Source organism: Myodes glareolus, chromosome 19 (assembly GCF_982192425.1).
Source record: "Myodes glareolus chromosome 19, mMyoGla1.1, whole genome shotgun sequence".
NCBI classification, from domain to species: domain Eukaryota; kingdom Metazoa; phylum Chordata; class Mammalia; order Rodentia; family Cricetidae; genus Myodes; species Myodes glareolus.
In genome coordinates, this window is record NC_142044.1 from 22,270,790 (window position 1) to 22,296,923 (window position 26,134).

Consider the following 26,134-nt stretch of genomic DNA (forward strand, 5'->3'; position numbering starts at 1 on the left):
TGGGTGTCTGATGCAATTATTCAGGCCCCATATCACATCCTGCTGTGGCATTGGCTTTGAAGGTTCAGTAAACAGTCACTTCAAAACAAAGGAGAACCATTAAACCCAACTCAAAGACTTCCTTAATGGCACATGCTCAGCTGCAAGGAGCCTGGCTTCAAAATGCAATCGTGGTCTCCCTGGAAACTAATCCGCCACAGTGCCAGCCCCTAACAGCAAGGATCTCCCCACTCCTGGCTGGCACTCAAGTCTCCTGGAGCGGGTTCAAGCAGAGATGTGTCCTGACGTGGCCATCACCCTCCACCTACACCTCTCAACAGATGGGTCAACTTCAACAGTTTCAGGCCAAAACTGGGTCCTGTCCCTCCCTTGAGACCACCTTGAAGTTTCTAGTGTGTGTAGGCTGATAAGTATGTATGCATGTGTGCACACAGGCTCATGAACACAAACAGGCTAGAGATGGATGCTGGGTGTCCGGGCTCTCTCTGCCTCCAACAGTTCTGGGGTTACAGGAGTGCAAAAACATGCCCAGTGTCTTATGTAAAAGTGTTAGGATTTGAACTCTGGTCCTCAAAGTGTTAGGATTTGAACTCTGGTCCTCAAGTTTGCACAGGCAGCACTCTGACCTGACGAGCCATCTCCTCACCCCACCACCCTATCCCATAAAGGCTCTTGAAGCAGCCCAGGGATAAATCTAGATTCTGTGTGTGATATATTCAGAATCCTGAGGGCACAGTTGAAACCATCGAAGGGATGGATGAAATGCACCCACCACAGAATATGACGGAAAATTCTGAAATGTCACACTGCGAGGGACAACCTAGCGTGGCACACAGAGCACAGTCCTGGAGCTGATGTCACACTGCCTGGGCCTAACTTTGGGCTCCACTTCTCACCTACTACACAGATGGCTAAGCCTCTGAGCGCCTCTGCTCCCCCATCTATAAAATGAGAATGACAGCAGTGTCTTCCCAACTGGGTCGTTGGGAAATTAAATCAGTTTTCAAGTGTCAAACATGTACTGCCTGGCAGTTCTGACCACAGAAATATTTACTGCACAAGTGAAGAGAAACTCGGTTGTCAGTTGGGTGTCACCGAGACCAAAGGCATTCTGGGAATGTCTTCCCACCCCAAGTGGAAATCAGAGACACTCTTTGACACCCCCACCAACTCTTGTGTTGACTTCTGGAAGTGTGGCAACAGTGAAGGCTGATGTCTTATCTGCGCCTCTTGTAAAGAACTCCCGGACCAGGCCAGCCACAGGTTCATCTCTCCCAGCCAGCCATGCCCAGCATGCCCCACGCACATCATCAGATTGCAGAAGACACATACTGCTCTTGAAAGTTACTTGAATGTTGAAAGTGAACAAGACAACATGGCATGCAGCGTCAAAATCCAGAGTGATCTTTTACTTTTCCCAAACATGAGTGCTACTCCTAACAGCAAGGAATTCTGATGTGTGTGTGCATGTGTGTGTGTGCGCATGCACATACAACTGCTTGAGACAAGACTTGATTCCAAATGTCAGAGTTTTAATTTAAGTTTGCATAGACTTCCCAAATCTAAAAGTTCCAAGCCTAAAATGTCCTGAAATCTGGAATTCGGGGAATCACATACTGATGCCCAACGGAGTTTCAGATTTTGGACTTGCAGACTGCAGACGCCTGAAACTGCCGAAGGGAGCTCGGACAGACAGAAGGGCGTTCGTTGGCCAGGTATTTCACACCAAACCATTGACATCTACTTCTTCTTTTAATCCTTGAGGTAAGTATTGTCCCTTCACCCCATTATACAGAGTAAAAAACTAACTTAAATTAAAAAAAAAAAAATCAAGACCCAGGAAAAGTACAATAATTTGCCCAAAATAATGAGGCCAAGAAAGGGCAGAACCTGGCTTTAAAGTTCAAAGATTTCGATGATATAAATTGTAGCTATTTGGTAGACTATAAAGGATGTCCTCACAGAGCCCTTCTTAGGAGGAGTGGTCTGAGAAGAGGACCCTTCCCTGTGGTACCTGGAAGTGTGAGAATGATTTCAACATGCAGGAGATGGGGCAGGAAGTGAGGAGCCATGGTGTCAGGCGCCCAGGACACACAGGGCCCAATCAGCTGGAGCCAAGTGTAGTGTGAGCCTCGTTGTCAACCAAGCTCAGGCCAGAGGGCAGCTTTGGGAAGACAAGCAGGGAGAAGCCCAATAGGACCAGGTCTTGGGAGGGGGCGGAGGCTCCATGTGTACTCAATACTGGACACAGGCAGGGCCAGAGGTCATGAGAGACAGGTGGTGTTCACTCAGAAAACTGAGGGGGCCACAAAAGATAGCCCAGCAACATAGGTTCTCCCTCCCCTCCCCTTCCCTCCCCTTCTTTCTCCTCCACCAGTAGACTTCTCTCCTCTCAGCCCACCCTCCTCTTACGAACAGTTGGTGGGGTGTGCATGTGGGAAAACAGAACACAGGCAGACCAGAGGACTAGTATGAACTTGGGGCTACTTCACTCGGCAAGAAAGAAAACCCAAAAACCCCGACACTCTTCACTTCCAGAAGTGAAGAAGCTCCATCACAGGCTCTATCATGGTTCCTGAAAGAGTGAGACAGGGTTTGTTCGAAGCAGCAGAGATAACGACTCCCAGATCTTAATTCCCTTCCCAAACTACAGGGCACAGCGCCTACCACCTGGGCCGGGTGCACCAGGCAAGAGGGGAGCCTTCCACAGGGAAACACCTCATTTTAAAATCTGCATGAGGAATCTCCAAGTCGGGCATCTTACCATAGCCACTTTATAGAAAAGAAAACCGAGACTCCTAGAGACAGGGAAACTTGGCGACAGGGTTTCCTTCAGCTTCCTGTGTGCCCCATCCACAGAATGCCATCTACAAGGGTCATATCCTGACTAGCAAGGGCTAGAAGACAGGCAGGAAGCCATGCTGTTTGTAAGGCAAGGCACTCACCGCTATTTGAATAACTAAAAGAATACATTTGTTACTGTTACTTTTAGTTGTGGGGCTTTGTTTTTGTTTTGGGAGATTGAGTCCCAAACCACTCAGACCACAAAGTAGTCAAGACCCGAACTTCTGGTCCTCCTCCTCCTCCATTTCCCAGATACCAGGATTACAGTACTGGACCACCCCACTCAGCTAAAACTCAGTTCCTTGGCCACACTAAAAATGTGTGTCCGGTAGCTAATGTATAATAACTTTCATACTGCAGCAGAGCATATTAGATCAGTAAAAGTCTGCCAAGAATTCTAGATATACTCTTGTTGACTTTTATTGGAATTATTTAGCATTTCGCTGAATTTTTTTATTTTATTTTTTGTTTGTTTGTTTTTCAAGACAGGGTTTATTTGTACAACAGCCCTAGCTGCCCTGGAACAAGCTCTGCAGACCAGGCGGGTCTCAAATTCACACAGATTTGCCTGCCTCCTGAGTGCTGGGATTAAAGACATGCACCACCACTGCCCAGCTCCATTTTGACTATCTTGAGAACTAAATTAGGTGATATCAAGATTATTTACATCCTAGTGCAAACATCTAAATGGACTCTTCTTACGCTTGGGTGAGATCAAGAAGGCACCGTGAGGGAGCTCTAACCCTGCGAGGGGGACGCCCAACAGCTTAATGATGCTCCATCCCGGTTACCTGGTGCCTCCAACATCCTAACAGCTAAGGTGCCACCCCAAGTCCTGACTCAGAGACTCTGGGAGCAGGGCCGGGGCACCGAGTCTCCCGGGGCACTCAGGGAGCCTTTACTGTAACCATGCCCATCAGCCAAAGGGCACACATGCCCAGACCTCCTACTCTGGTCAGACCCACTCTCCGGCCCCTGCAGAGCCCTGTCATGTGGCAGGTTGGCAGGGAGAGAGTCACAGACAGTATCTGTTCCAGACCTCCAGCTTCCAGGAGCTCTCAGCACTGACCAAGTCAGTGTTTCCACTCCTGGCTGTTCTTTGAGGCAAAGAAATCAAATAAAAAGACACGCAACTCAAAAGGTACTCGACTGTTTTTTTTTTTTCCCACTTAAACAAGACAGGAAAAGAAAAGCCCCTTAAGGACTCTGACCAAGGCCATGTATGCCAAGAATTAGAGCAGGAAGGTAGTTTTCTGGGGACCCCATCTAAACATGTTTCTAAGGGTTCTCTACCAACATAGCCCAAAGTGAAGGGCTACCAGGACGTAATTAAACACAGAAAGCTCTTTTTACAGGCGTGTTCCGGGGCTGGACACAAAATGAGTTTGAGGTAAGGCGTTCGCGCCGAGGAGTCATATGAACTTTGGGTGAACCTGACTAATCCATATGATTATAAGAGTGTAGTCCAGCCTCAGACACCTCGACTCCAGACCCAAGCCAGTGCGGAGATCCCAGAAGCTCTGTGCCTGGACAAGGACAAGTGCCCAGGGAGGCACCCAAGAGCCTGCCGCCCCGCTCCCCAAGGCTTCACCATTCTGCATGAGTCACAGGAATGGGGCCTAGCAACGTCTACCGGCAAGACTGATGAGTAGGAAAAAGGAGGTCAGGCACCATCTCTTCCTAGTCCATAAAGTAAACCCTAGAGGTAACAGCGGTGTGAGAGACACACACCCCACAGCATCCTGGTTCAAGTCCACTCCTCCAGTTCAGAGAAGGTCCTAGTTCTGTCTGTGATCCTCCTGTGGGTTCGGGCAAATAAAGCGCTATCTTCTAGAAATATATATCCACGCCCCTCCCCATACCTTAAGTTCTTAAAGAGCTCCACTCTGGGCCCAAGAGGACACGATCTGAATACCAATTCCATCTCACCGTGGGCTCCCAAGCCTCAGTTTCCTCATCTGCAGAGTGTGCGCAGCGAGCGTGAGGATGAATGTCAGCTCACGCATACCTGACGCTTAGTACAAGTCTGGCACATAGACGTCCTTCTCCAAGTCCCTTCCTGCCCACTATGCACCATATGCAATGAATAATGAGCACCTACTATGTGTCAGGTGGCATGGCACAGCATCTCAAACAATCAAAAACCTCAAAACTGCACAATGGGGAAAACAAGGCCATGTCTAATCACACTGGGCTGAGGTGAAGAACGAGTCACCCCAAGGCCTTCCAAGGGGGCTGAGAGGTGGGAAACACAACTTCAGGGTAGATTCTGTACTAGGGCTGGCTGGGGGCCGTGGGGCTTGCTTTGCTTTTGTGACAGACACTCAGAAGAAAGCTGCAGCGTGCAGCTAATTTAAGGGAGAGTCTCGGCAATCGAACACAATAGGCTTCCTGAATGCTCCGCCAATTAATTTACTGTTTGTCTCTCCATCTACTATTTAATAAGGCCGTATCGGTCATACAATCTGCAAATCTGAATTAAATGGCTGAAGACAGCAGCCAGTTCCAGTTAAGAGCCCCAAATATGTCCTCCTGGTGTTCTGAATGGCTAAATCCAAAATCTGTCCTTTGGTTTCCATTCGGTCTGGGGAAAGGAGTTTCTTTCTTTTCGTGGAGGTGTGTGGGTTTAGTGGGAAAGTGTCCTGTAGGTGATTTCAAAAAGTAATGGGGAATTCAAAATGATCTCATTTTCCCATTTCCCAGTGGGAACCTCTAAATGGTCTCCTCACAGAAGGAAACCTGCCAGCTCTCACCAATCCTATGCAAACAGCTTAGATATAGACGATAAAGCATCTACTGGATCAATAGTTTCAACCTTTCCACCCTCCGAGCATTTTAGAAACCTCAAGTGAGCTGGCCAAACTGATGGGTATTATTTTTTTTCCTTTCTCCTTTATTTCTTTACCGCCCAAGATAAGATAGAAGAGGTCACAAGCAGGCAGGCAGGCAGGCCTGGGAAGACAGGGCCTGTGGAAGGCAGGCCATGCTTATACTGAGTGTTCACGGTTTACGTGGGATGCGGATGGAGCTAGAGAGACGGTGGCTGGCTTGCTGACATAGTATGGCTGACACCATAGAGAGTTTGGTGGTCCAATACGGCTGATGATAAAACACCGCGGAAAAGAACACACGACTCTGGACAGGTGGGTGATTGCTAAACTAGAACAGAGCTCAACTCAGCCTTCCTCCCCTGTGAGGTATGACCTGGAAACAGCCTCCTCCTCTACTGGGGCCTTTATGAATTATAGAATTCCAAGCAGCGAGGTTTCAGGAAATCAAGCCACAAGTTCTAAACAAGTTTATCTAATAGAATATGTAAGGGTTTTCCCCACAGCAATGCTAAGGTAAGTCTCCAAATGACATATTTCCAAAATACATCAAGAAGAGATTCACACCCCCAAACCCCTAAAAGACTGCTCCCATAGAAGAGACCAAAGGAGGCACTTTCCCTAGGCAGCTCCCTCTGCCAATTTTATGACATCTTTACCTTCTTCTCCCACAGGCCCAAAATAAGGAAGCTGTAAAACCCTGGCCAAACACCACCATTTGCCAAGAGAAAAGCCAACATGGGGCCCATCTGTCCTTCCCAGGGCTCTGCTCATCCTGCCTTTGTGTGGCTGTCAGCCTCTACCCAGAGTGTCCCACTTCCCTCCTTGGTCACTTGACTGGGTGTTTTTTTCATTATCTTACTACAGAAAAACTTTCATTCTGAAGCATTTTGAAAAAGAAGTTCAAAAAGACAAGACGCCCTTCCCCTGACCAAACTGCAACCCATCCTTGTCCTCACAGCCATATTGCTATCAGCACAAGGAGCAAGGGCAGGGCCTAGCAAAAGGCCTTCTACCCAGGAGGCCTCAACTAAGACCTAAGAAGCAATCCCTCTTCCTACAGGACCCAGCAACAGCTAAAAGGGCAGCCCTGAAGTCACCACACAGCAGTAGACCCCATTGTCACCTCATGGTAAGTAAGGGGAAATACTCCCTCACGTGCCTCTGAATCACAGAAAGATTCCCATGGAATTCAAGATGTCCCTTGAGCATCTCAAATCTTAGACGGAACCTCAGACAGAGGATCCTGGTGGCAGGCAGAGGTGGGGGCAGCCGGGAGAAACTGAACAAGGCCCCTATTCTGCTCAGCACAGGTGCCTGTAACAGGACACCCGGGTCTAAAGCGACACATGGAAGGGCGCATTCAGGTGCAGTTGGGTATTTTTCAGCCTAGCCATATTATATAAAACTGAACCCAGGGCAAAGTTCTCCCCACAGCAGGGCCAACTAGGCTCCTAGCATCCTGGTGTGAGCAGCAAGGACAAGGAAATATTTGATTCTAGCATCCAACTTAAAAAAAAAAAAAAACGTTAATTATTAAAAGAAGACCGTTATTTATTCCCGGAGGGTGAGATACTCTCAAATTTGGCTAGCAAAGTCTCTGGGACTTAGCAACTACCGGAACATGATCAAATTCTGCTCAATGATTCAAAACAAACAACACTAATCTGTTTACCTTACCAAGGGCCAATTATGCCCAGAACTTGAGTAGAAATAAAAAAAACAAACAAACAAAAAAAGATATTCTAGGACCTCCTTGACAGTCAGCAGTCACCTCTGGACCACTGTCCCATAGATAAACCAAACACAGCCCCTCCGAGAAGCAACACAAAAAGCTGAGTTCCCTTTCCTTTCCCGGCTAACTCCCATCAGGCAGCTCCAAGGGTGATTTACGTGGATCCCAGGGACCACAGCCCATAAGTGATTTCGCACACCGCCGTTCATTAGTGACCACAGCCATGGCAGGGTGGAAGGAAAGGGAGAAACAGAGGTTTCCTCTCATCAAGGAATCAATAAGTCTTTGAGCAGCTGCTGCCTGCTTTTCTTGGAGCTTGACCCCAGTGGAAGCAAAGTGAGGATTTCTTCTCCCCCCACCCCTGAAAGGGATAAACACCCAGCCCCGACAGCCCAGAACTCAGCCCAATGGAGACTCTGCAGAAAGCAAAGAATTCGCCCAAGCTTTCCCATGTCTTGGGGGTCTTTACTTTTAGATAGGTGGCACCAGGCCAGAGGAATAAGAAATTATTCCACTTTCCGTTATCTTTTTATTTTCTCCAAAAGGAAACTGACGCCCTTCCTGTGTTGCTGGACATCGTGAAGTCTCAAATGTTACTCAAAAAAAACCACGGTCTTAGCCTTTTGCTCACCCTAGTTCAATATTACTTAAAAAAAAAAAAAACCTAAACATGGTACCAAGATGATAATCCAACTTGTCTTCTCCCTCAAAGCAAACAAACAAACAGGGGACCAAAAACACAAGCTGGTCATAAGTTCAAAGACAAGAAGGACAAGGTCATCAGAATGACAGCTGACATTCAAAGCTGACTTTCTTGCTGACGCCACATGCCCACACATCCTACGCGGCTGAGCCAATGGAGTCCAGTTTCATCTTGTTACTCTTCAAGTGTCATTGCTGACCAACCCATAAAGACGTCTTCTAAAGAAAACTCAGTGAAAATATTTAGCCGTTCCCTAAGCGCATAAACAATCTTAGGAAGAAATCGGACAATCTGTGTTAATTACTGACCCCTCTGCTTCCCCAAAGTCTATAATTGTTCAGAATCCAAAGCACAACGTAATCTTCCACTTGATACGAAAATATTGGGGGGGGGGGTGTTTACCCATGGGATAGTGAGCAAACCTATCAAAGACAGAGAGAAAGGAACTAGAGGCAACACCGAGGAAGCAGTACATAAGAGGTTTTCCAACAACTGCTCTTGGGGAAGCCACCTTAAGCACCTACAAACGTCTAGGCAGAGCCCACACCAGGCAGCCAGACGCCAGGTGGAAGGTGCAGAGTCACTGGAGCAGCAAGGGCTTGAGGTTCAAACCACTCTGATTCTGGATTTAAAAAGACAAAAAACAAACACAAAAAAAACAGAGAGAGAGAGAGAGAAAACTCCAGGTATGATTACTCAGGACCTGAAGTCAGTAATCAGTTTAGATCCCTGGATTCCTTGTTTCTATTCAGGGACTGGAAACATCATTATCTACTCCAACAAAACAACCCGTCTCAAAAACCTCTTCTGCACACCACAACATACATACAGTGTGTGCCTCAAACCAAATCTTGTTTTGACTGTATTAAGGTGGGTGAAATTTAAGCTAACAATAAATACCCGAGTCCAAGGAGTGGACATCAACCTTTGTTCAAAAGAGCACTTCGATAATTCAATGTGGATTGAGGGCAAAGGAATGAAAGGGCTGTCTTTGAAGAAACTAATCCATCTAATTCCAAGCGACTGGATTAGAGGCATTCCTAAACGAGCAGGCTCTGGCTACAGATTAGGCTACACGGATTTCTGACAAAAGGCACGAGCTTGGTAGGATTGCAAAACAGACGTGAGCAGGACGAGGCACCTTGGCAAAGTTCACCCTGGGCGAGGTGGCAGTTGGTTCTAAAAGGAGGAGGCAGACATGACAGCTGAGCATTCCTCCCCAAAGTCCATGTTGGAGGCCCAAGGGCTCTCCGAACCTTACAGTTCATCAGACAAAAGCTTGTCCGGGCGCCAGGCAGCGGCTGAAGAGGGGCTGTCCACACCCACTCGCCGACACAGCTCTCCAAACCTGCCCACTCTTTTGGAAGCCGAGCTTTTAATTAAACACCACCTCCCCGGATCTGTTGAGGCAGACTGGGCCTGGCCTCGAGCCAAAGAGAAGCTCCCTAAATACACTTGGGAAAAAAAAATCCCCACTGCCGCCCCCATTTCCCACCTCCAGTCAGCTCCTAAAGCAGGTTCTATTTCATTAGTGTGAGTAACAGAAGTCCTGGTGTATGTAGCTCGGTGCACCAGAAAACCCACATTCGAGGATCAGGTTATCTCCAGTCCCACCCTTTGCAGGAAAAAGCCAGGGTGTTGTTCCCCGCCCCCAACACACACGCGCGCGCACACACGCGCACACACAATTCTTCCGAGAGAAGAGTGGGGTATGGGTGTGTTTGAGGGAGCCGGGTATAGTTGTTTGGGAAACCTCAACCTTGTCTTCCCGCTTTGAGCCTCTCAGCTTCGGGGTCCCTCAAAGACTACCCTGGGAACTTCAAGCACCGTGACCCAAGGGAGGGTGCAGGGAAGACACGGCACACCCTCAGCAGCTCTGGAACAGACTAATTAATAACTAATTTGTTCAGATTCCCCTACTTCAGGTAGACCAGAAAGCCAAGTCTGTAACAAGCCTGCCACCCAATCTTCCAGGTCGGGAGAGTCCTTCCGGCAGCCAGGCAGAGCCCCCACTCCCGATCAACCACCGCGCCAAGCACCCCACCCCGAACCCAGGGAGTCAGGTGTCCGCCCGGGCGTCCAGCTTCCACGGGTCGCAGACACTCAGTCCAGGGACAGACAATGGAAAACTTAGAACTAGGGCCCTAAGCCCCCAAAGGAACAAGATGGTGTCGCCCCCTGGGATAAGGAACGCAGAGGTTGGCAAGGGGCATCAGACTCTCCCCACACACACACAACCCCGGGAAGTCGCCTGCCCGGTGACCAAGCACAGCCGGAGCAGCGCGGCGGGTGAGCAGGTGACACCCGGGCCGCCTGAGCTCCCGCAGGTGGCCGGCAACCACGGTGCAGGCGTGGAGCCAGGCGAGTCGAGGTGGAGGGGAAGCCCCGCAGGGAGGTCAGAGCAGCCGCGCCCCCGGCGTCCTACCTTCATATCGCTGATGATGGTCTGAAAGAGGCCTCCAAGCGCGCTGCATTCCTTCTCGATCACAGCCTCCATTTTCCCGGCGCGACGGGGACAGGACCAGCTCTCAGGGCCGCTGCACTGCGCACGGGGCCGGGCTCACTCAGCCCGGGAGCGGTTTCACCCTGGGAGCGACCCGCCTCCGGCTCGCCGCGGGTTTTGCAGAGAGCACGCGGTGCTCGCGATCCACTGCGCTCTGCCCCCCAAGTCACAATCCGAAACGCCCAGCCGCTCCGGAGGGCGAGTCGCTTACGTGCAGCGCTCGGTTCCTGGCCTCAAAAATGCCCGGAGAGGACTGACAATCAAGCCACCACGGGTGCCCACGACGGAAACGGCAAAGCCCATCTTGGTGCAAAGAAAACCGCTCGCTGACCCGGGGCCAGCGCCATTTAAAAAAAAGAAAGGTTGTTGGGTGTTTTTTGGTTTTTGTTTTTCCAAATGTAATTTTTTTCTGAAATTCAAAAATAAAGAGAGAACGAAATGGGCCAGCGGCAGACGAGGTCAGCTCGCGGCGCCCGGATCTGTTGCTCGCAGACTCGGCCGCCGCCTCCTTTTCACTCGTGCGCGCCCGGCCCCGCGCTCGCTCTGGCGAAGCTCCCAGGGACGTTCGCGGGGCGCACGCGCGCTCGCGGCCGTGCGTCTAGCGCGGGAGCGCGGGGGAGGCGCGCGCTCGCGGCCTTTGCGTGCGCCGCCCGAGGGCGGGGCTGGGAGCGCGCGCCGGCGGGGAGCGGTGTGGGGCGCCTGCGGTTGGGAGGAGCTGGTGGGAGGGTAGGCGAGCCCGGTGTGCGTCTCCCGGACACTCCGAACGTCTCGTGTTGGGGGGGGGGGGTCTCAGCGTGAGGAAGGCGGCTCTGCGCCCAGCCGCCCACAATGGCCGCTAGCGTGCGGCGAAGCCGGCCCCGCCCCTCGGAGGACCTGCAAGGTCGGCACGACCAGTCTAGAGCCCCGCACCTGGTGAGCGCCCGGCGGGGCGGGAAATCTGCTGCTGCTGTTGTTGCTGCAGCCTGAGGAGGAGAGGCTTCTTCGGTGATGTCAGGACTGCAACGCCGAGTCACGATTGCAGAGAGCCAGCACCGAGATTAAGGAGGGTTCGGGGAGAGTATCCTGCAGTGGGATGCTGAGTTCAGTAAAGTTGCAGGATGCTGGATTGATCTGCTGTAGCGGAGTAAATGCAAAGTACATCAGGGGGTTCCATTCGCCTACTCGAGATCGCTGGCTACGTGTGACTTGAATGTTGATGGTTTTCAAGCCAATGTTGTCATAACTGCAGAAAGCACCTTGAGAGGTTTAACACAGGGCACCAAAGACTGAGGTGGACTTGGGGCCTGGCGGTTGTGTCCCTAGGTCCACGTCAGGAGCACACATTCTGCCATCTCCAGTGCCTGATAGGGGGTCAACTTGTAAGCTAACTTAAAGCATCTACCTGAACTTTGACCCTTAAGCGTTTGAAGAACAGGAGTAAATGGAGCCCGTGTCGAGCTTGACCGAAAGAATCTTGAGTCAAATGCTGCGGTTCCATTGACTCGGTTTAGAAGGATGTAGGTAAAGAACTCTATCTCAACCAAAAAACACTCATGTTCTTGTTTTCTGCCAGGTCACTCTGCTCAACTCAGTACCCTACCCAGTCTCCCTGATTTCAGAAGGAGAAGCCTAACCTTCCGCAAGTCACTGGAGTCTTAGGCAACCCTGCTGCGCCTGGTCCCCCCCCCAGGACATTCAGTTGCAAATGCCTCTTCCTCACCTTCCTGGTATTAGCGCTTGACACGTGGTTTGTTCTCCTGAATTATTATTTTGATGTTAATGTTACCGGTATTATAATGGTCCAGATGACTGGAATGCTCAACTACCTGGGTCCCGTGGCCTTGAATGTTTTACCTAAGCCCTTGGGGCCTCAGTTTGAAGTGACTGGACGGACACTTACCTGATTAGCTGTTCTAAGCACTGTAGGGGCTAATAAATGAAAACACTTGGAGTGGTAGCTGATATATGGGAAGTGAACACTCAGGAAATCCTCAATAAAAGTAGAAGCCCAGCCAAGGCTCCCATATAATCTGACTCGAGAGCACCTACTGCAAGGCTGGCGTGCTGGCATGCTGTCCCAGTGACTGCAGAGGGCTTGCCCTGTGCATTCTGCATTATAGGCAACACGACATCTCACTGAAGGTCCTTATTTCGCTGATGGAAGAAGTCTGACCTAGTTTTCTGCCGAAACCCAGTGATTAAAGGCCCCTGTCTTAACCCAAACTATACCCCTCAACTGCCCCCCACCCACCTTGGTCCAACCTTAGCAATGTTTGTGTGAGTGTGTGTGTGTGTGTGTGTGTATACAAGTGAATTTGGGGAATGGGAAGGACATGGTCAGCAGAGGGCAACCTCAGGTATTCTTCAGGCTATATACTTTTCTTTAGACATGCTGTCTCACAGGCCTCGAAGTCTCCAAGTAAGCAAGGCTGGCTGGCCAGGCCAGTGAGCCCCAGAGATCTGCCTGTCTCTCCCTCCTCCATGCTGGAATTCCAAAGGCATCAAATAAGACTTAGCACTTTTCCTGTGTGTTCTTGGGATCTAACTCAGGTCCCCTGGCCTACGAGGGTAGCTAGCGCCTCCTGACAGCTGTCTCCCAGGCATAGCTCTTTGCTGTTATCTTTCTCTCACTTTTTTTCCTCAGTGCTAGGAACTGAACCCAGGCCATTGTAGGGTGTAACCATTTGTAATGACCTGGAAGAGAAGGAACTAATCTGAGGAATTTCAACCCCTCTGGTCAAGATTAAACGTGGCTCAGAATGTGCAGTCTCATTCTAACTACTGACCTCTGGCCGGTAGGCTGTTTGATCTGTGGAGTCAGCCTGTTTCCCCAGAGTTCTCCAATCACTGGCTATTCCAAGGACTGGCATGGGCATCAGTGCCTAATATTTAATACGGCTACACGTGTGAGTTTGCATCCCAGCCTTGACCCTCAGAACTGGCCCTCTAGGAGGGTCTGCCCAGCTCCTCCTCAAACTGTGCTGTATGCTGAAAGCTCCTGAGGGAATTTCACACCACCCGAGACAGAACTCTGATTTAACTGGTCTGAGCTGTGGTCTGACTTTTCAAAACCTCCAAGGCTATTCTTCCCCGCTCCCCGCCACCACCCCCTCTCACCCCCTTCCCCCACCCTGAAACAGGGTTTCCCTGTGCAGCTGGGCAGCTTTGGCTGTCCTGGGTCTCACGCTAAAGACCAGGCTGTCCTTGAACTCACAGAGATCCAACTGCCTCTGCCTTCCCGAGTGCTGAGATTAAAGGTGTGTGCCAACATTGCCCAGCCCAGGCTATTTTAATATGTGGTAAAGTTAAGAAACCTGATCTGGGGGGGGAGGGGGATAAGGGGGCGAATTTAAAAGGAGGTACCAGATGCCCATGACTTCTTAGGAATTCAGGAACTAGGCTCTGGATTTTTGTTTTTTGGTTGGTTGGGTTTTTTTTTGTTTGTTTGTTTTTCGAGACACGATTTCTTTGTGGCTCTGGAGCCTGTTCTGGAACTAGCTCTTGTAGACCAGGTTGGCCTTGAACTCACAGAGATCCGCCTCCCCAGTGCTAGGATTAAAGGCATGCACCACCACCACCCGGTGGATTTTTTTTTTTAAGCTCACCATGAACGTTTCATTCTGTTCTCCTTATGATATACAGGAGGGGGGTTGGATTTTGTCATTGTTTATTTCACAAAACTAGGATAGCATTAAACACATTTTTTTTCTGGATCTTGTTACTAACGTTTAATTTCTGCAGAAATTCTTCTAGGTCAATGGAATACTCTAATCTGTTTTTTGCTGCGCCCTTTCTTGTGCTGGGGATCCATCCTCAGCCCTTTTAATTTTTCATTGTGACTTAATTCTCAGGCTTACAGAAATGCTTCAAAAATGGTGTAAAGATATTTCATTTACACTTGATTAGATTTGCCTAAGGCTACTCTTCTGTGATCCTTGTCTGGGGAGGTTTGAAACGCCCAAGGGTGAGGTTAAACTGCTGCCAGTTGCTGTCTTTTGAGGCCTCTTGGATTGCATTGAGACTCAGGGCCCTGACCACTGTGAAGGGTTTTTGTTTGAGAGGCGGGTGTGCAAGCTGGTTAAGAAAGTAGCCAGAAAGTGACACCGTTGGGTTAGATTTGGGCCCTGTCACCTCACAGTTCACTCCCTTGTGCTGGCTAGTGCCACCACCCCCTCACGTGTGTGGTGTGTGTATAGGTGCCAGTTTGTGCAGGTTCTTGTAGAGGCCTGCAGATACACTCAGGTGTGCTCCCTCGGGTGCCGTCCGTCTTCAGGTGTTTTGTTTCTTTTACATTGTTTTGTTTTAAGAGTATGAGTGTCTGCATACATGTCTGTGTGACAGAACTTTTCCAGGGAAGACGTAGTAGTCCACACGTGTTTACTCACCCCAAATAAGGATCCCACGACAAACCAAAGTACAGATACCACTAAAGTTCAGTTTGGTAAACCAATGCGTTTTATTGGGGTTACTTATAACAATATGGGTGGGGGGTTATTTACAGCAGAAATGTCTGAAAGATAGCCGTCTCACCAAAGTCCACTCCAGCACGGGTGACAGCTCACAAAGTTGGGAAACTGGAGCACACTGCACAGCCTGCAGGCAGCTTAACAGGTTGGAGAGTCTTCTTGCGTGCCTCAGTTGGTCTGAGCCTCTTCCAGGCAGCTTGGCCGGTTCCTGCTTATTCCTGGCAGCTGGTCTAGGCTGAGAGTTTTCTTTACAGCTTAGCTCTTTTGGCCTGAGACTACTCTCAGCTTACTTTGGCAGGAACTGACCTAGTGAATCTAGTCAGTTTCAGGGACTTCCTGAAGCTATTTTATTTATCTTCCTATTTTAAGGACCCCCCTACAGGATGGAATGTTTCAATCTCTGAAAGTGTTACACAGCAAGTGTGTGTGTGTGTGTGTGTGTGTGTGTGTGTGTGTGTGTACACGAAGAGGCCATGGGGCTCTCTGGAGATAGAGTTACAGAATTTACAAACTGCCATGTGGGTGCTGGTAACCAAACCTGGGTCCTCTGCAAGAATTCTTAGCCACTGGGCCCTCTCTTCAGTCCCATGCCTCGTTTTTTGACTCATGCCTTTAACTGCCCTGGTACTCACCAAGTAGACTTATCTAGCTGCCCAGTAAACCCCAGGCATCCATCTGTATCTGCCTTCCTAGTGCTGGGGTTACAAGCATGTGCCAGTTGAGATTTTCCTCTTGGGTTCTGACAGTCACACTCGGGCTTCCAAAGCAAGCACTTTTCCTACTAAGCTATCTTCTCAGCCTTCAGTGACTCTATTTCCACATCTTTAAAATCAAGATAATAGGCTGGGCAGAGAGGTGCACGCCTTTAGTCCCAGCATTAGGGAGGCACAGACAGATCTCTGTGCCTTTAGAGCCAGCCTGGTCTACATAGTGAGTTCCAGGACAGCCATATCGATATAGTAAGTCCCTGTCTCAGCAAAAATAAGTAAAAATAAAATAGAGATAATAGACATATTGGGTCAGCATTGAATGGAATGCCTTAGTAGTACTTGGCACACTGGCTACTCACTAAAGATTAGATTGTTGTCCTGGTAAGATGATTCAGTGGATAAGGTCACTTGCTGCCAAGCCTGGTGGTCTGAGTTTGATCCCTGGGTCCAACACAGTGGAGGGAGAGAAGCAACTCCTAGACATTGTCATATCTATATACACTGAATAAATAAAAACAAAGATTACATTGTCACTGTGGCTCACGTATAAGTTGGTTTAAGCTTACCCTGATGACCTATACACAGAGTTCTTTATGAGCCAGCAGTCACTAAATCCCTTTGATAACAGGGGAGTTCCCAGTATACGAAAGGTTTGAGTTAGAAACAGACCCATGTTGAAAATGAAATTAGCAAAAACCTGTTCAAAATATCTCCCATAATGACTCACCCTAAGAGATGTTTTGCATGTATTTTGGGGATGGTGGCCTAGGAAATGCCCCAGTCTAACACCTGAGTGCTGCATGTGTCATTGAGGCGGGAAGCTAACGGAAGGGGCTGATAGATACAGTGGCAGGCTGAAATAACGTTGGAACATCCCCAGGCCCACAAGTCCATGCTTAGGCAATGGGCGGAGGCCTGTTTCTGGACTCAGCTCCCCAGAGCCAAACACAGGCAGAAATGTGAGCTCCTAATGTCATTTTACAGTGGCTAAAACTTAGCACCTTGGTGTTTCCCAATTTGTAGCTTTTCAACTTGAAAACGTTCGTCCCCTGAAAGCTAGTTTGCTTGTTCTCATCATGGGAGCAAAGTGGGTGGGGCTGGCTCACAGGGAATTATGGGAAGAATCTGCTCTTTTCTGGGACTTGACAAAGAGGCTATGTCTGAAGGTCCTCAGTCCCTAGGGCATGTGTCTGCGCTGTGGTAGGGTGAGAAGAGTCCCCTTCGTATCTTCACATATTTCTTGAGCACCTACTGTGTGCCAACCCACATCTTCCCCCATGAGGGCATCAGCTTCATTTGCTTTCAGGCATGACTGACCCTTTGACACTGCAATATGATGTTGTTATATACAACATTTATGAAAGAGAACCTTACACTCCAGTTATAAAAAAGACTCATACACACACAAAGAAAAAAAAAACCCTCATAACGTTTAAGTACATTTCTGATGGGTCTTTTTTGTTGTTGTTTTTTTTTTCTTTTTTTTCAAGACAGGGTTTCTCTGTAGCTTTGGTGCCTGTCCTGGAACTAGTTCTTGTAGATCAGGCTGGCCTCGAACTCACAGAGATCCGCCTGCCTCTGCCTCCTGAGTGCTGGGATTAAAGGCATGCACCACCACCGCCTGCCTACATTTCTGATTTTGTGATAGGTCACATTCATAGCTGCCCTTTGGTCTAGACATACTCGAATATTCTCATGATAACTACTGATCTAGCTGCTTACCTGGGGATTGAGAATGACATTCTCAATGAGCCTAGTCTCCTGCTACAAAATAAGGAAAGGAGACTGACCCTTCCCTCGTCACTGGCAGGCTTCCAGGGCTTGGCTCTTGTATGCTCCCTGCGAGCTCCTTGAGAAGGAATAACTGAGGGAGACACTGGAGCTTGCTAGAGTAGTGACCACAAGGCATGACATGCACATTCTTTTGGAAACATATTTACATACTGAGAAGCATGCAACTATTTCAAATCTATCAGCAGTAGCTCAGTTCATTTTAAAGTGGAAAATCAGGCAGGGCCGGAGGGCTCAGCAGGTAAGCCTGCCATCAAGGCTGGGAGTGTGAGCTTGATTCCCTAGGGCCCACGTGATGGAAGGAGAGAACCAACCCCCACAAATTGTCCCCTGCCACAAGTCCTTTAAGGCACATGTCCCTATGAGAGCTGGGGCCCAGGAAAGAGTCCATGGTCTGGGTGCTCACCCACCCAAGAACCAGAAAAGAAATCTTGCTCCCATGAGAGGTAGGGACATGCCATTGATCCAGAGCCCCACCACCACACAGTTTCAAGGACAGGGGACCACACCAGTCTTCGTCTCCAAAGCAGGAAGCTGATGCAGACACCTGATGGTTTGACTGAGTTGAGACACAAAGCATCGAATGAGAATCTGCAGCCAGAAGCCTCTCTACAGCTGTGTTTGAGTTCTAAACTTGCCTCATCTTGCAGGGACCCAAAATAACCAAGATTTAAATGAATGCGAAAATGTGTTACTGGCCTAAAGTAAGTGTAGGCAAACTGAAAAGATCAGAGTCAGTACAAGACACCTGAAGACAAAGTTCTCAGCACTAAGATGTATTTGTTCCAGAGGGACAGAGGTCAGGGAATAAAAGACAAGACAGAAGCGGGAGGATGAGGGAGAAGGGAGAAAGGAGCAAGGGAGAGGAGGAAGGGACATTTCCCCTCAGGGACAAAGGACTGCCTCTGGACAAAGGAGGCAGATGTGGTGCCTAGGCAAATGGCTGTTTATAAAAGGAAAGGGGGAAACCCGTTAGGGCTAGCTGGTTAATTTTGATTGGGCTTGCTAATTAGGGTAGCCAACGGGGGGCCTTTTGATTGCAGGACTTCAGTACTTTGATTACTGGACCTTGGTGGTCAGCCTGGGAGGAGGAAGTGACCAAATAAAGGGACTAGACCTTGGCGGCTAGCTTTAGGGATGTAATTTTAGCAAGGTAGGAAATAGGGAGAAGGGTAAAAGGCAAAATCTGTCAGCAACAAGTCCAGCCTGCTAAAGCCCTTCGCAAACCAGTAAAAGCAAATGAGAAACAGCTCTGGGGCTTGGGCTAAAGCTCAGTGGGTAGAATGATTGCCTAGCAGTACAGAGTCCTTGGTTCAGTCCCCAAGAGCCACTAGACTGGGCATAATGGGAAGGCAGAAAGATCAAAAGTTCAAGGTCATCTTTAACTATATTGTGGGATCAAGGCCAGCTGCAGATACTTCAGACTCTATCACTAAAAATAAGAGGAAAAAACAAAATCAAAAAAATCAGAACAACAACAACAAAAACCTACTTGATAGCTGTGGTGATCTGTAAGAAAATGGTTCCCAAAGAGAGTGACACAAAGGGGAGGTGTGTCCTTGTTGGAGGAAGTGTGTCACTGTGGGGGTGGGCTTTGAGGTCTCCTGTGTTCACGCTATACCCAGTGAAACAGACTACTTCCTATTGCCATCAAGTTAAGATGTAGGACACTCCATTTCTTCTTCAGTACCACGTCTGCCTGCACACCACCATGTGTTTAGTTCATGATGATCATGAACTAAACCTCTGGAAATGTAAGCCGCCCCAAATAAATGTTTTTCTTCCCAGCAATAGAAACCCTAAGACAGAAGGTATCCACACTTGTTTAAGTCCTCCTAAGAGTCCTTCAGAAAAATCCCCTGAAATGAGTTCACAATTCAAAATTATTAAACACGGAAGCAAAAAGTCAGTTCATGGGACCTGGAAATAATGCAACAATTTGAAAGAAGAAGGTTTAAAATGGTTTGCCTGGGCTGGTAAGATGGCCCATTAGGTAAAGGCACTTGCCAGTAAGCCTGGCAACCTGAGTTCAATTCTCAGGGCCCACACAGGAGAGAACCAATTTATAAAAGTGACATGCAATGAAATATCTACTACCCACCCCCCACACTTAAATAAATAGGTAAATTAAATTAAATTAAAATGCTAGATAATTCAGCTATCAAGGAAGCAAAAGTTTAAGGTATTATGGGAAAAAAGGCATGAATTATGTCTTAGGGTTTCTGCTGCTTGATAGGCAACAGGAAGTGGACTAAGACACTGGGTGTGGCTTGAGCATATATGAGACCTTGAAGCCCATTTCCATAGTGACACACTTCCTCCAACAAGACCACACCTACTCCAACAAAGCCACACTTCCCAATAGTGCCACTCCCTTTGGGGCCATTTTCTTTCAAACTAGTACACATTATGAAAGAAAATATCAACCAGAAAGTTTAAACCAGAAAGTTTAAAATGGAGAATACAGACATTGAGATTAGCTTTATACTGAATTCTACAGACTGATAAGACACAACGAAAGAGAGAATTTTTTACCAGAAAGAAGATATTCAGAAGTAATAGAAAATTGGAGGGAAAGAAAATAGGAGACAAGGAAGACATCATAGGAGTGAATATTCTAATAAAATTTGTCTAAGGCTGAGCCGTGGTGGCACATGCCTTTAATCCCAGCTTTTGGGAGGCAGAGGCAGGCAGATCTCTCTAAATTCGAGGCTAGCTTGGTCTACAGAGTGGGTTCCAGGACTAGCTCCATACCTCCTGGGAAACCCTGTCTCGGAAAAATAAAATTTGACTGAGAACTTTGCAGCTATGATGAAGTACAGGACTGTTCAGTTTCTGGGAGTACAGCAGATTCTAAACAAGGAAACCAAACAAATACGTTTCCCCATACTGAAAGTTATAAATTGCTCTGCATGCTCAAAGTAGGACCAGAAAGAACGCTTACGATGGCAAGACGGAAAGTGTGTACTACCGGGGCTCAGCAGTTTTGTTCTTGGCGTGAGGTTACGGCAAAGAATGTCCCCTGAGACTCAGTGGAGTACTTTGTTATCAGGACTTGGCGTCACTGACACCAGGACGGACTGTGCAATGGCTCTTTGGAAGCGATCTAGCTGAGACTCTATGTGGCTGCACCCTTCCTTCCCATGCAGCGCTTGGGCTGTCTATTTGAAGTTGGTGTCAGTCCGCAACTAACAGGAAACAGATGGCTGACTCAAACGGGTCACAGAGGAAGCTTAAGGAAGAGACTACTTAAAAGAATTATGAGCAGGTTTAAGGAAGTCAAGGGACCACGCTGTCCCAGGGGCCATCTGGGATAATAAGCCGCCACATGCTGGACCTGAGAAGCAAGAAGGCAGGAAGCATGGAACCCCAAGGTAGCTACCTGGGGGCGGTTCTTCATTGCACCACACCACCGAACTCAAAATCGTACAGCAGCCAACCCTATGGCATTTGCCCAACCTTTTCCCCCACCTCTCCTTCTTAAATGCACTCCAGTTTGGACAATAAATGGCTTAACCACTTGGGCATCTGATGTTGTGGTTCTTATGGAAGAACTTCCTAAGAAGTGAGGTTAATGCAAAGAAAACAGAATGTCAGCTGGGGGCTGGGAAAGCAACACAACACACTGAGTAAGTCCTGTCTTGTGGTAAATCGTATTTTTCTTTTATGTAAGCTTCATAATTCACATTCTATAAAGTCCACCCCTTTAAATCGCACAATTCAATTACTTTTTCATATGTACAGCATTGAATAGCCACACCATAACCAGTTTTAGACTATTTCCATCACTTTTCCTCCTGATCCTCTGCCTACTGGTAATCACACCCCAGCCAACCTCCCAGCCCCTAGACCTAGGCAACCATGAGTCTACTCTCTGTCACTCTAATTTCTCCTTCAGACGCTGTATCGATGAATCATACACCGTGAGTCTGCTTCCGCTTAGCATGATGTTTCCAGGGTTCACTCATGCTATAGTAAGGTATATATAAGAAAAGTATAGTATATATAATATACTTTATTCCTATTTATATGTTTGTATGTTTGCCTGCTTGTCTGTTTGTGTACAACACGCATGCAAGTGCCCACAGAGGCCAGAGGACGTTGGCATTCCTAGAACGGAAGCTGTAGATGATGTGTGTGCTGGGAATCCAACCCTGGATCCTCTGCAAGAGGAGCAAGTGCTCAGAATCGCAGAGTCATCAATCCGGTCCCTCACACATAGTTTTTGTGTAGATGTACTTTGCGTGTGAGTGTGTATGTGTGGAGCATATATGTGCATGTGATTGTATATATACATGCATGCATGTACATATGGAGGCCATGTTTTTTTGTGTAGATGTACTTTGCGTGTGAGTGTGTGTGTGTGTGTGTGTGTGTAGCATGTATGTGTATGTGATTGTGTGTACACATGCATGCATGTACATATAAAAGCCACGGTTTGATGTTGGGTGACATTCTTATTGACTTTCCACCTTACATTTTTAACAGTTTCTTCTTTGAACCCAGTGCTCACACTTGACTAGACTGGCTGACCAGCAAGCACTAGGAACCCAGCAGTCTCTACCTACCCCCGAGCTAAAATTACACAGACAGAGTCACCTATACTTTTCTGTGAGTGCTGGGATGTGAACTTGGATCCTGCATGGTAAGGTGCACGGCAGGCCCTTTACCAGCTGAGCCATCTCCTCAGGACTTGGATGTGTATTTTCAGTTCTCCTGGATGTGTGTCTGCAGTGGTGTTGCTGAGTCATACGGAAAATCTATGTGGAACTTTTTGGAGAATGGCCAGGCTATTTTTTAGTAATTTTTTTTTTATTGCACATAATTCACAAGGCTTTGGCACCATGAAATTACTATGGGAGCCATTGTCAAACAACTTGTGGCAGTTGACACCAACTTATCGAAAGATCTCTCTGCTCTGTGAGCCCCAGCTTGTCACTGGAGGCACGGGAACCTCTATTCCGTTGCCTTCCACCCACATCAAATTCTTAGTTGACTCAATAACCTGGCATTTTTGTTGTGGTGGTTGGCAGTAGGGAAAGAACATGAGGCCTCTTACATGCCAGGTTAGCCACTGAACTAGCTATACCCCAAGCCTTCTTTTAAATTTTGTTTTGTTTTTATTTATGGACAGAGTCTCACTAAGTTGACCAATTTGGCCTTGAACTCACACTGTCACAGAAGCTGGCCTCAGCTTCCCGTGGAGCTTAGACTACAGAGAGATGACACAAGGCCCAGTGCACATCATCATTTTAAAAAAATTGGTTTAATTCATTTAGAATGTGCCACTGAAAGGTATTTCTAGCTTTAAGAATCCCAGACAAATAGAATTCTACAGTAGTTATTTATGCTCTGACTGTTCATCACTCAGAAGTCTGACTGTAGTTGTTTATGCGCTGACTGTTTATCACTCTCTTAGAAGTCTGGCTGTAGTCGTTCAGCTCTGACTGTTTATCAATCTCTTAGAAGTCTGGCTGTAGTCATCCATGCTCCGGCTGTTTATCACCCAGAAGTCCGACTGTAGTCATCCATGCTCCGGCTGTTCATCACCCAGAAGTCCGACTGTAGTCATTCATGCTCTGTTTATCAATCTCTTAGAAGTCTGGCTGTAGTCATCCATGCTCCGGCTGTTCATCACCTAGAAGTCCGACTGTAGTCACCCATGCTCCGGCTGTTCATCACCCAGAAGTCCAACTGTAGTCATTCATGCTCTGGCTGTTTATCACTCAGAAGTCTGACTGTAGTCATTCAGCTCTGACTGTTTATCAATCTCTTAGAAGTCTGGCTGTAGTCATCCATGCTCTGGCTGTTCATCACCGAGAAGTCCGACTGTAGTCACCCATGCTCCGGCTGTTCATCACCCAGAAGTCCAACTGTAGTCATTCATGCTCTGGCTGTTTATCACTCAGAAGTCTGACTGTAGTCGTTCAGCTCTGACTGTTTATCAATCTCTTAGAAGTCCGGCTGTAGTCATCCATGCTCCGGCTGTTCATCACCCAGAAGTCCGAGTGTAGTCACCCATGCTCCGGCTGTTCATCACCCAGAAGTCCGGCTGTAGTCATTCATGCTCTGACGGTTTATTACTCAGAAGTATGACTGTAGTCATTCATGCTCTGGTTGTTCATCACTCAGAAGTCTGACTGTAGTTGCTTATGCGCTGACTGTTTATCACTCTCTTAGAAGTCTGACTGTAGTCGTTCATGCTCTGACAACCCATCAATCTCTGGCTGTAAACTTCACCTACTTTACACGTTTAAGTTAACAGAGTGGCTTGGGGTCTTTTTCTTGACGCCCTAAACCCTAGCGAAATGACTGCACTTTCAAGAGGTTTTTACCAAGGCTATGGGTAGACTTTTTCCCCTTAGCTCTTTAGCTTTTCTTTGAAATTAACAATAGAAATAAGGGCATGTGAGACCAGTGTTAATGGCAGCCGCATGCTGGAGAGGAATGAGTATGGGCTTAGGAGTCACACGGACTTGAGTTCAAATTCTGGTGAGTACATGTTTCACCCCAGGCCCTAAGTAAATGACTTGCCCCACCCATGACGTCACTGAGAAGTAAGACGCTGCTTGGTTACTGGGGGGAAGGCATCCCTTATCTAGGGTGGTGCAGTTGTTTGGGACGGCAGGGTAAATTTAGGACTTTGGGCCAGGGGAGATTTTGTTAATTGTTTCAAAGCAACCCCGCCCTGTTTGCTTTTAATAATGGGCTTGTTTGCCTTTAATAAGAAGAACCAGATCTGCTCTCCTAATTTGGTCCGGGCGTGGGGGTGGGGGAGCAAATTAATGCTTATGAGCTGAATAATCTTTGCACCGTCCCGTGGCCACGGGCAACAAATGTAAACAGGTGTGGGTGGGACCCATTTCACCCGCAGAGGGTAATGATGTCTGCCTGCGATCCTACCCAGCAGCTTCAGAGGCAGTGGCAACCATGGCTCAGCTAAGGGGAACACTAGGCCCTGGCTCCCTGGCTCCAAAGCAGGAGGGAACGCTGGTAACCAGTTCTCTCCTGGGTGAAGTAGTGAGCCACCCACTGTAGTGACAAGGGAGTCAATGACAGGGTCCGCCCCTTCCAGGTGATGCCACAAGTAGCTTCTGTACTTTGCTGGCCTCCAGGAGGCTTTCAGGTTCTCTGCACTGTCTATGTTAGATATGCAGATGTACACATCTGCCTATCTCAGTCTGTCTGTCTCTCTGTGCGTCTCTGTGCCTCCGTCTCTATCGTTCTATGTCCGTCTGTGTGTGTGTGTGTGTGTGTGTGTGTGTGTATGTATGTATGTATTAACTGAGTTCCAGAGGCAGCTGGGAATGGAAGTTAGGGAAGGCATAAGGCTGCTCACTCCAGGCAGCAAGCTCTGTCTTCTCAGAGGACACCTAGCACAGTAGCCTCTGTTCTAGCCCTGACCTTAATGGCTGTGCAAACACAAAGAGCCTAGAATACCCCAACACAGGACAAATCCCAATGGCCTTGATCCATTCATCTTTTCCAATTTTATTTCCTACTGGACACTTCCTCTCTGAGCCCCAAACTTGTTACATGTATTTTACCCCTAAAGCTAATTTAGCCTAGCCCTCTTGAAGAGGGGGAGGTCTCCTTCAAGCTCACACCACGTATAGACAGATGGGTATTTTAGAATAAACTCATACCTGATTTTAGAATAAAATTGTATTTCTACAAGTATGCTCCTAATCTAAATTATTCTGAAAGGGAGCCTATTACTCCACATGGCAATTGCTTCATTGGTCTCACTGGCCAGAACTGAATACCTGAAGTTCACTCTCTACCCGGAGTTGAAATCTTCCTTCCTTTGCTAAAGTGAATTTTATGTAAGACCTACGCTATGCAACCCTGGGCTAAAAATGTATATCCATATAAAACAACAACAACAACAACCAACCAGTCGGCCCGTATTTCCCTTGTCATTACGCCCCACTTAATTACAGCATGATTACTGTTTCCATAGCACTTACATTGTGAGCCACCCATACATGCTTTAAGTCTACAGAAACATGTGTGTAGGTTACATGCAAACGGTGAGCTCTTTTATACAGCAGCCTTGAACAACCTTAGATTTAGGTGTTTGTGGACATCCACAACCAGACAGCAAGGTAAGACGACTTTTTGGTTGCTGGGACTGTATGGTCGGTGTCGTAGAAGCTATCCTCAAAATAAGTTGAACATTCAATTATAAAAAAATTAAAATTTTGAAAGAACAGCTCTATCAGGGGACCCATTCATGAAAATGGAAAGATCTTTTATCAAGTAATTTCCCCCAGGGCTTTTTAAAAAGCCATCTCCCTGTTTTGATTCAATTTGTGGGAGGCCCGTGTAGCCGCATGACCGGCTCACCTCCCCGTGAAAGGGAAGGGAGCAGTGGTGGGCAGCTGGATAACCATTCGGCATTCTCATCTCCTGACTTGCCACTAATTCATTTTACCATTAATCGCACTTTGCCCCAAGGCTGTTTGATGTGTGTGTGTGTGTGTGTGTGTGTGTGTGTGCTTGTGTGTGTGTTTGTGTGTATGTGTGATGGGGTGCTCAGGGCAACCTCTCCAGATGATGGCTTTCAATGAGC

General features: G+C 47.9%; 1 protein-coding gene and 1 long non-coding RNA gene across 15 annotated transcripts in view; one reads left to right on the plus strand and one right to left on the minus strand.

Annotated features, from left to right (window-relative positions):
- Positions 1-11,151, minus strand: part of Mtss1 (MTSS I-BAR domain containing 1) — a 140,692-nt gene extending 129,541 nt beyond the window's left edge. For 6 of the 14 annotated variants that reach the window (XM_087898807.1, XM_087898799.1, XM_087898805.1 and 3 more), the window contains exon 1: positions 10,536-11,150. In XM_087898807.1, the coding sequence (XP_087754933.1) occupies positions 10,536-10,607 (72 nt within the window). In that variant the 5' untranslated portion in view covers positions 10,608-11,150. Of the gene's footprint in view, positions 1-9,251; positions 9,361-10,535 lie in introns of those variants that run through there. The other 8 variants (XM_087898803.1, XM_087898800.1, XM_087898810.1 and 5 more) reach the window with 5 other exon arrangements.
- Positions 11,152-11,303: 152 nt separating this feature from the next.
- On the plus strand, positions 11,304-12,608 carry LOC146891093 (uncharacterized). Its single transcript, XR_014998039.2, has 2 exons — positions 11,304-11,525; positions 12,166-12,608. It is a non-coding gene; the product is annotated as an uncharacterized LOC146891093 (long non-coding RNA).
- The last annotated feature ends 13,526 nt before the right edge of the window (positions 12,609-26,134 follow it).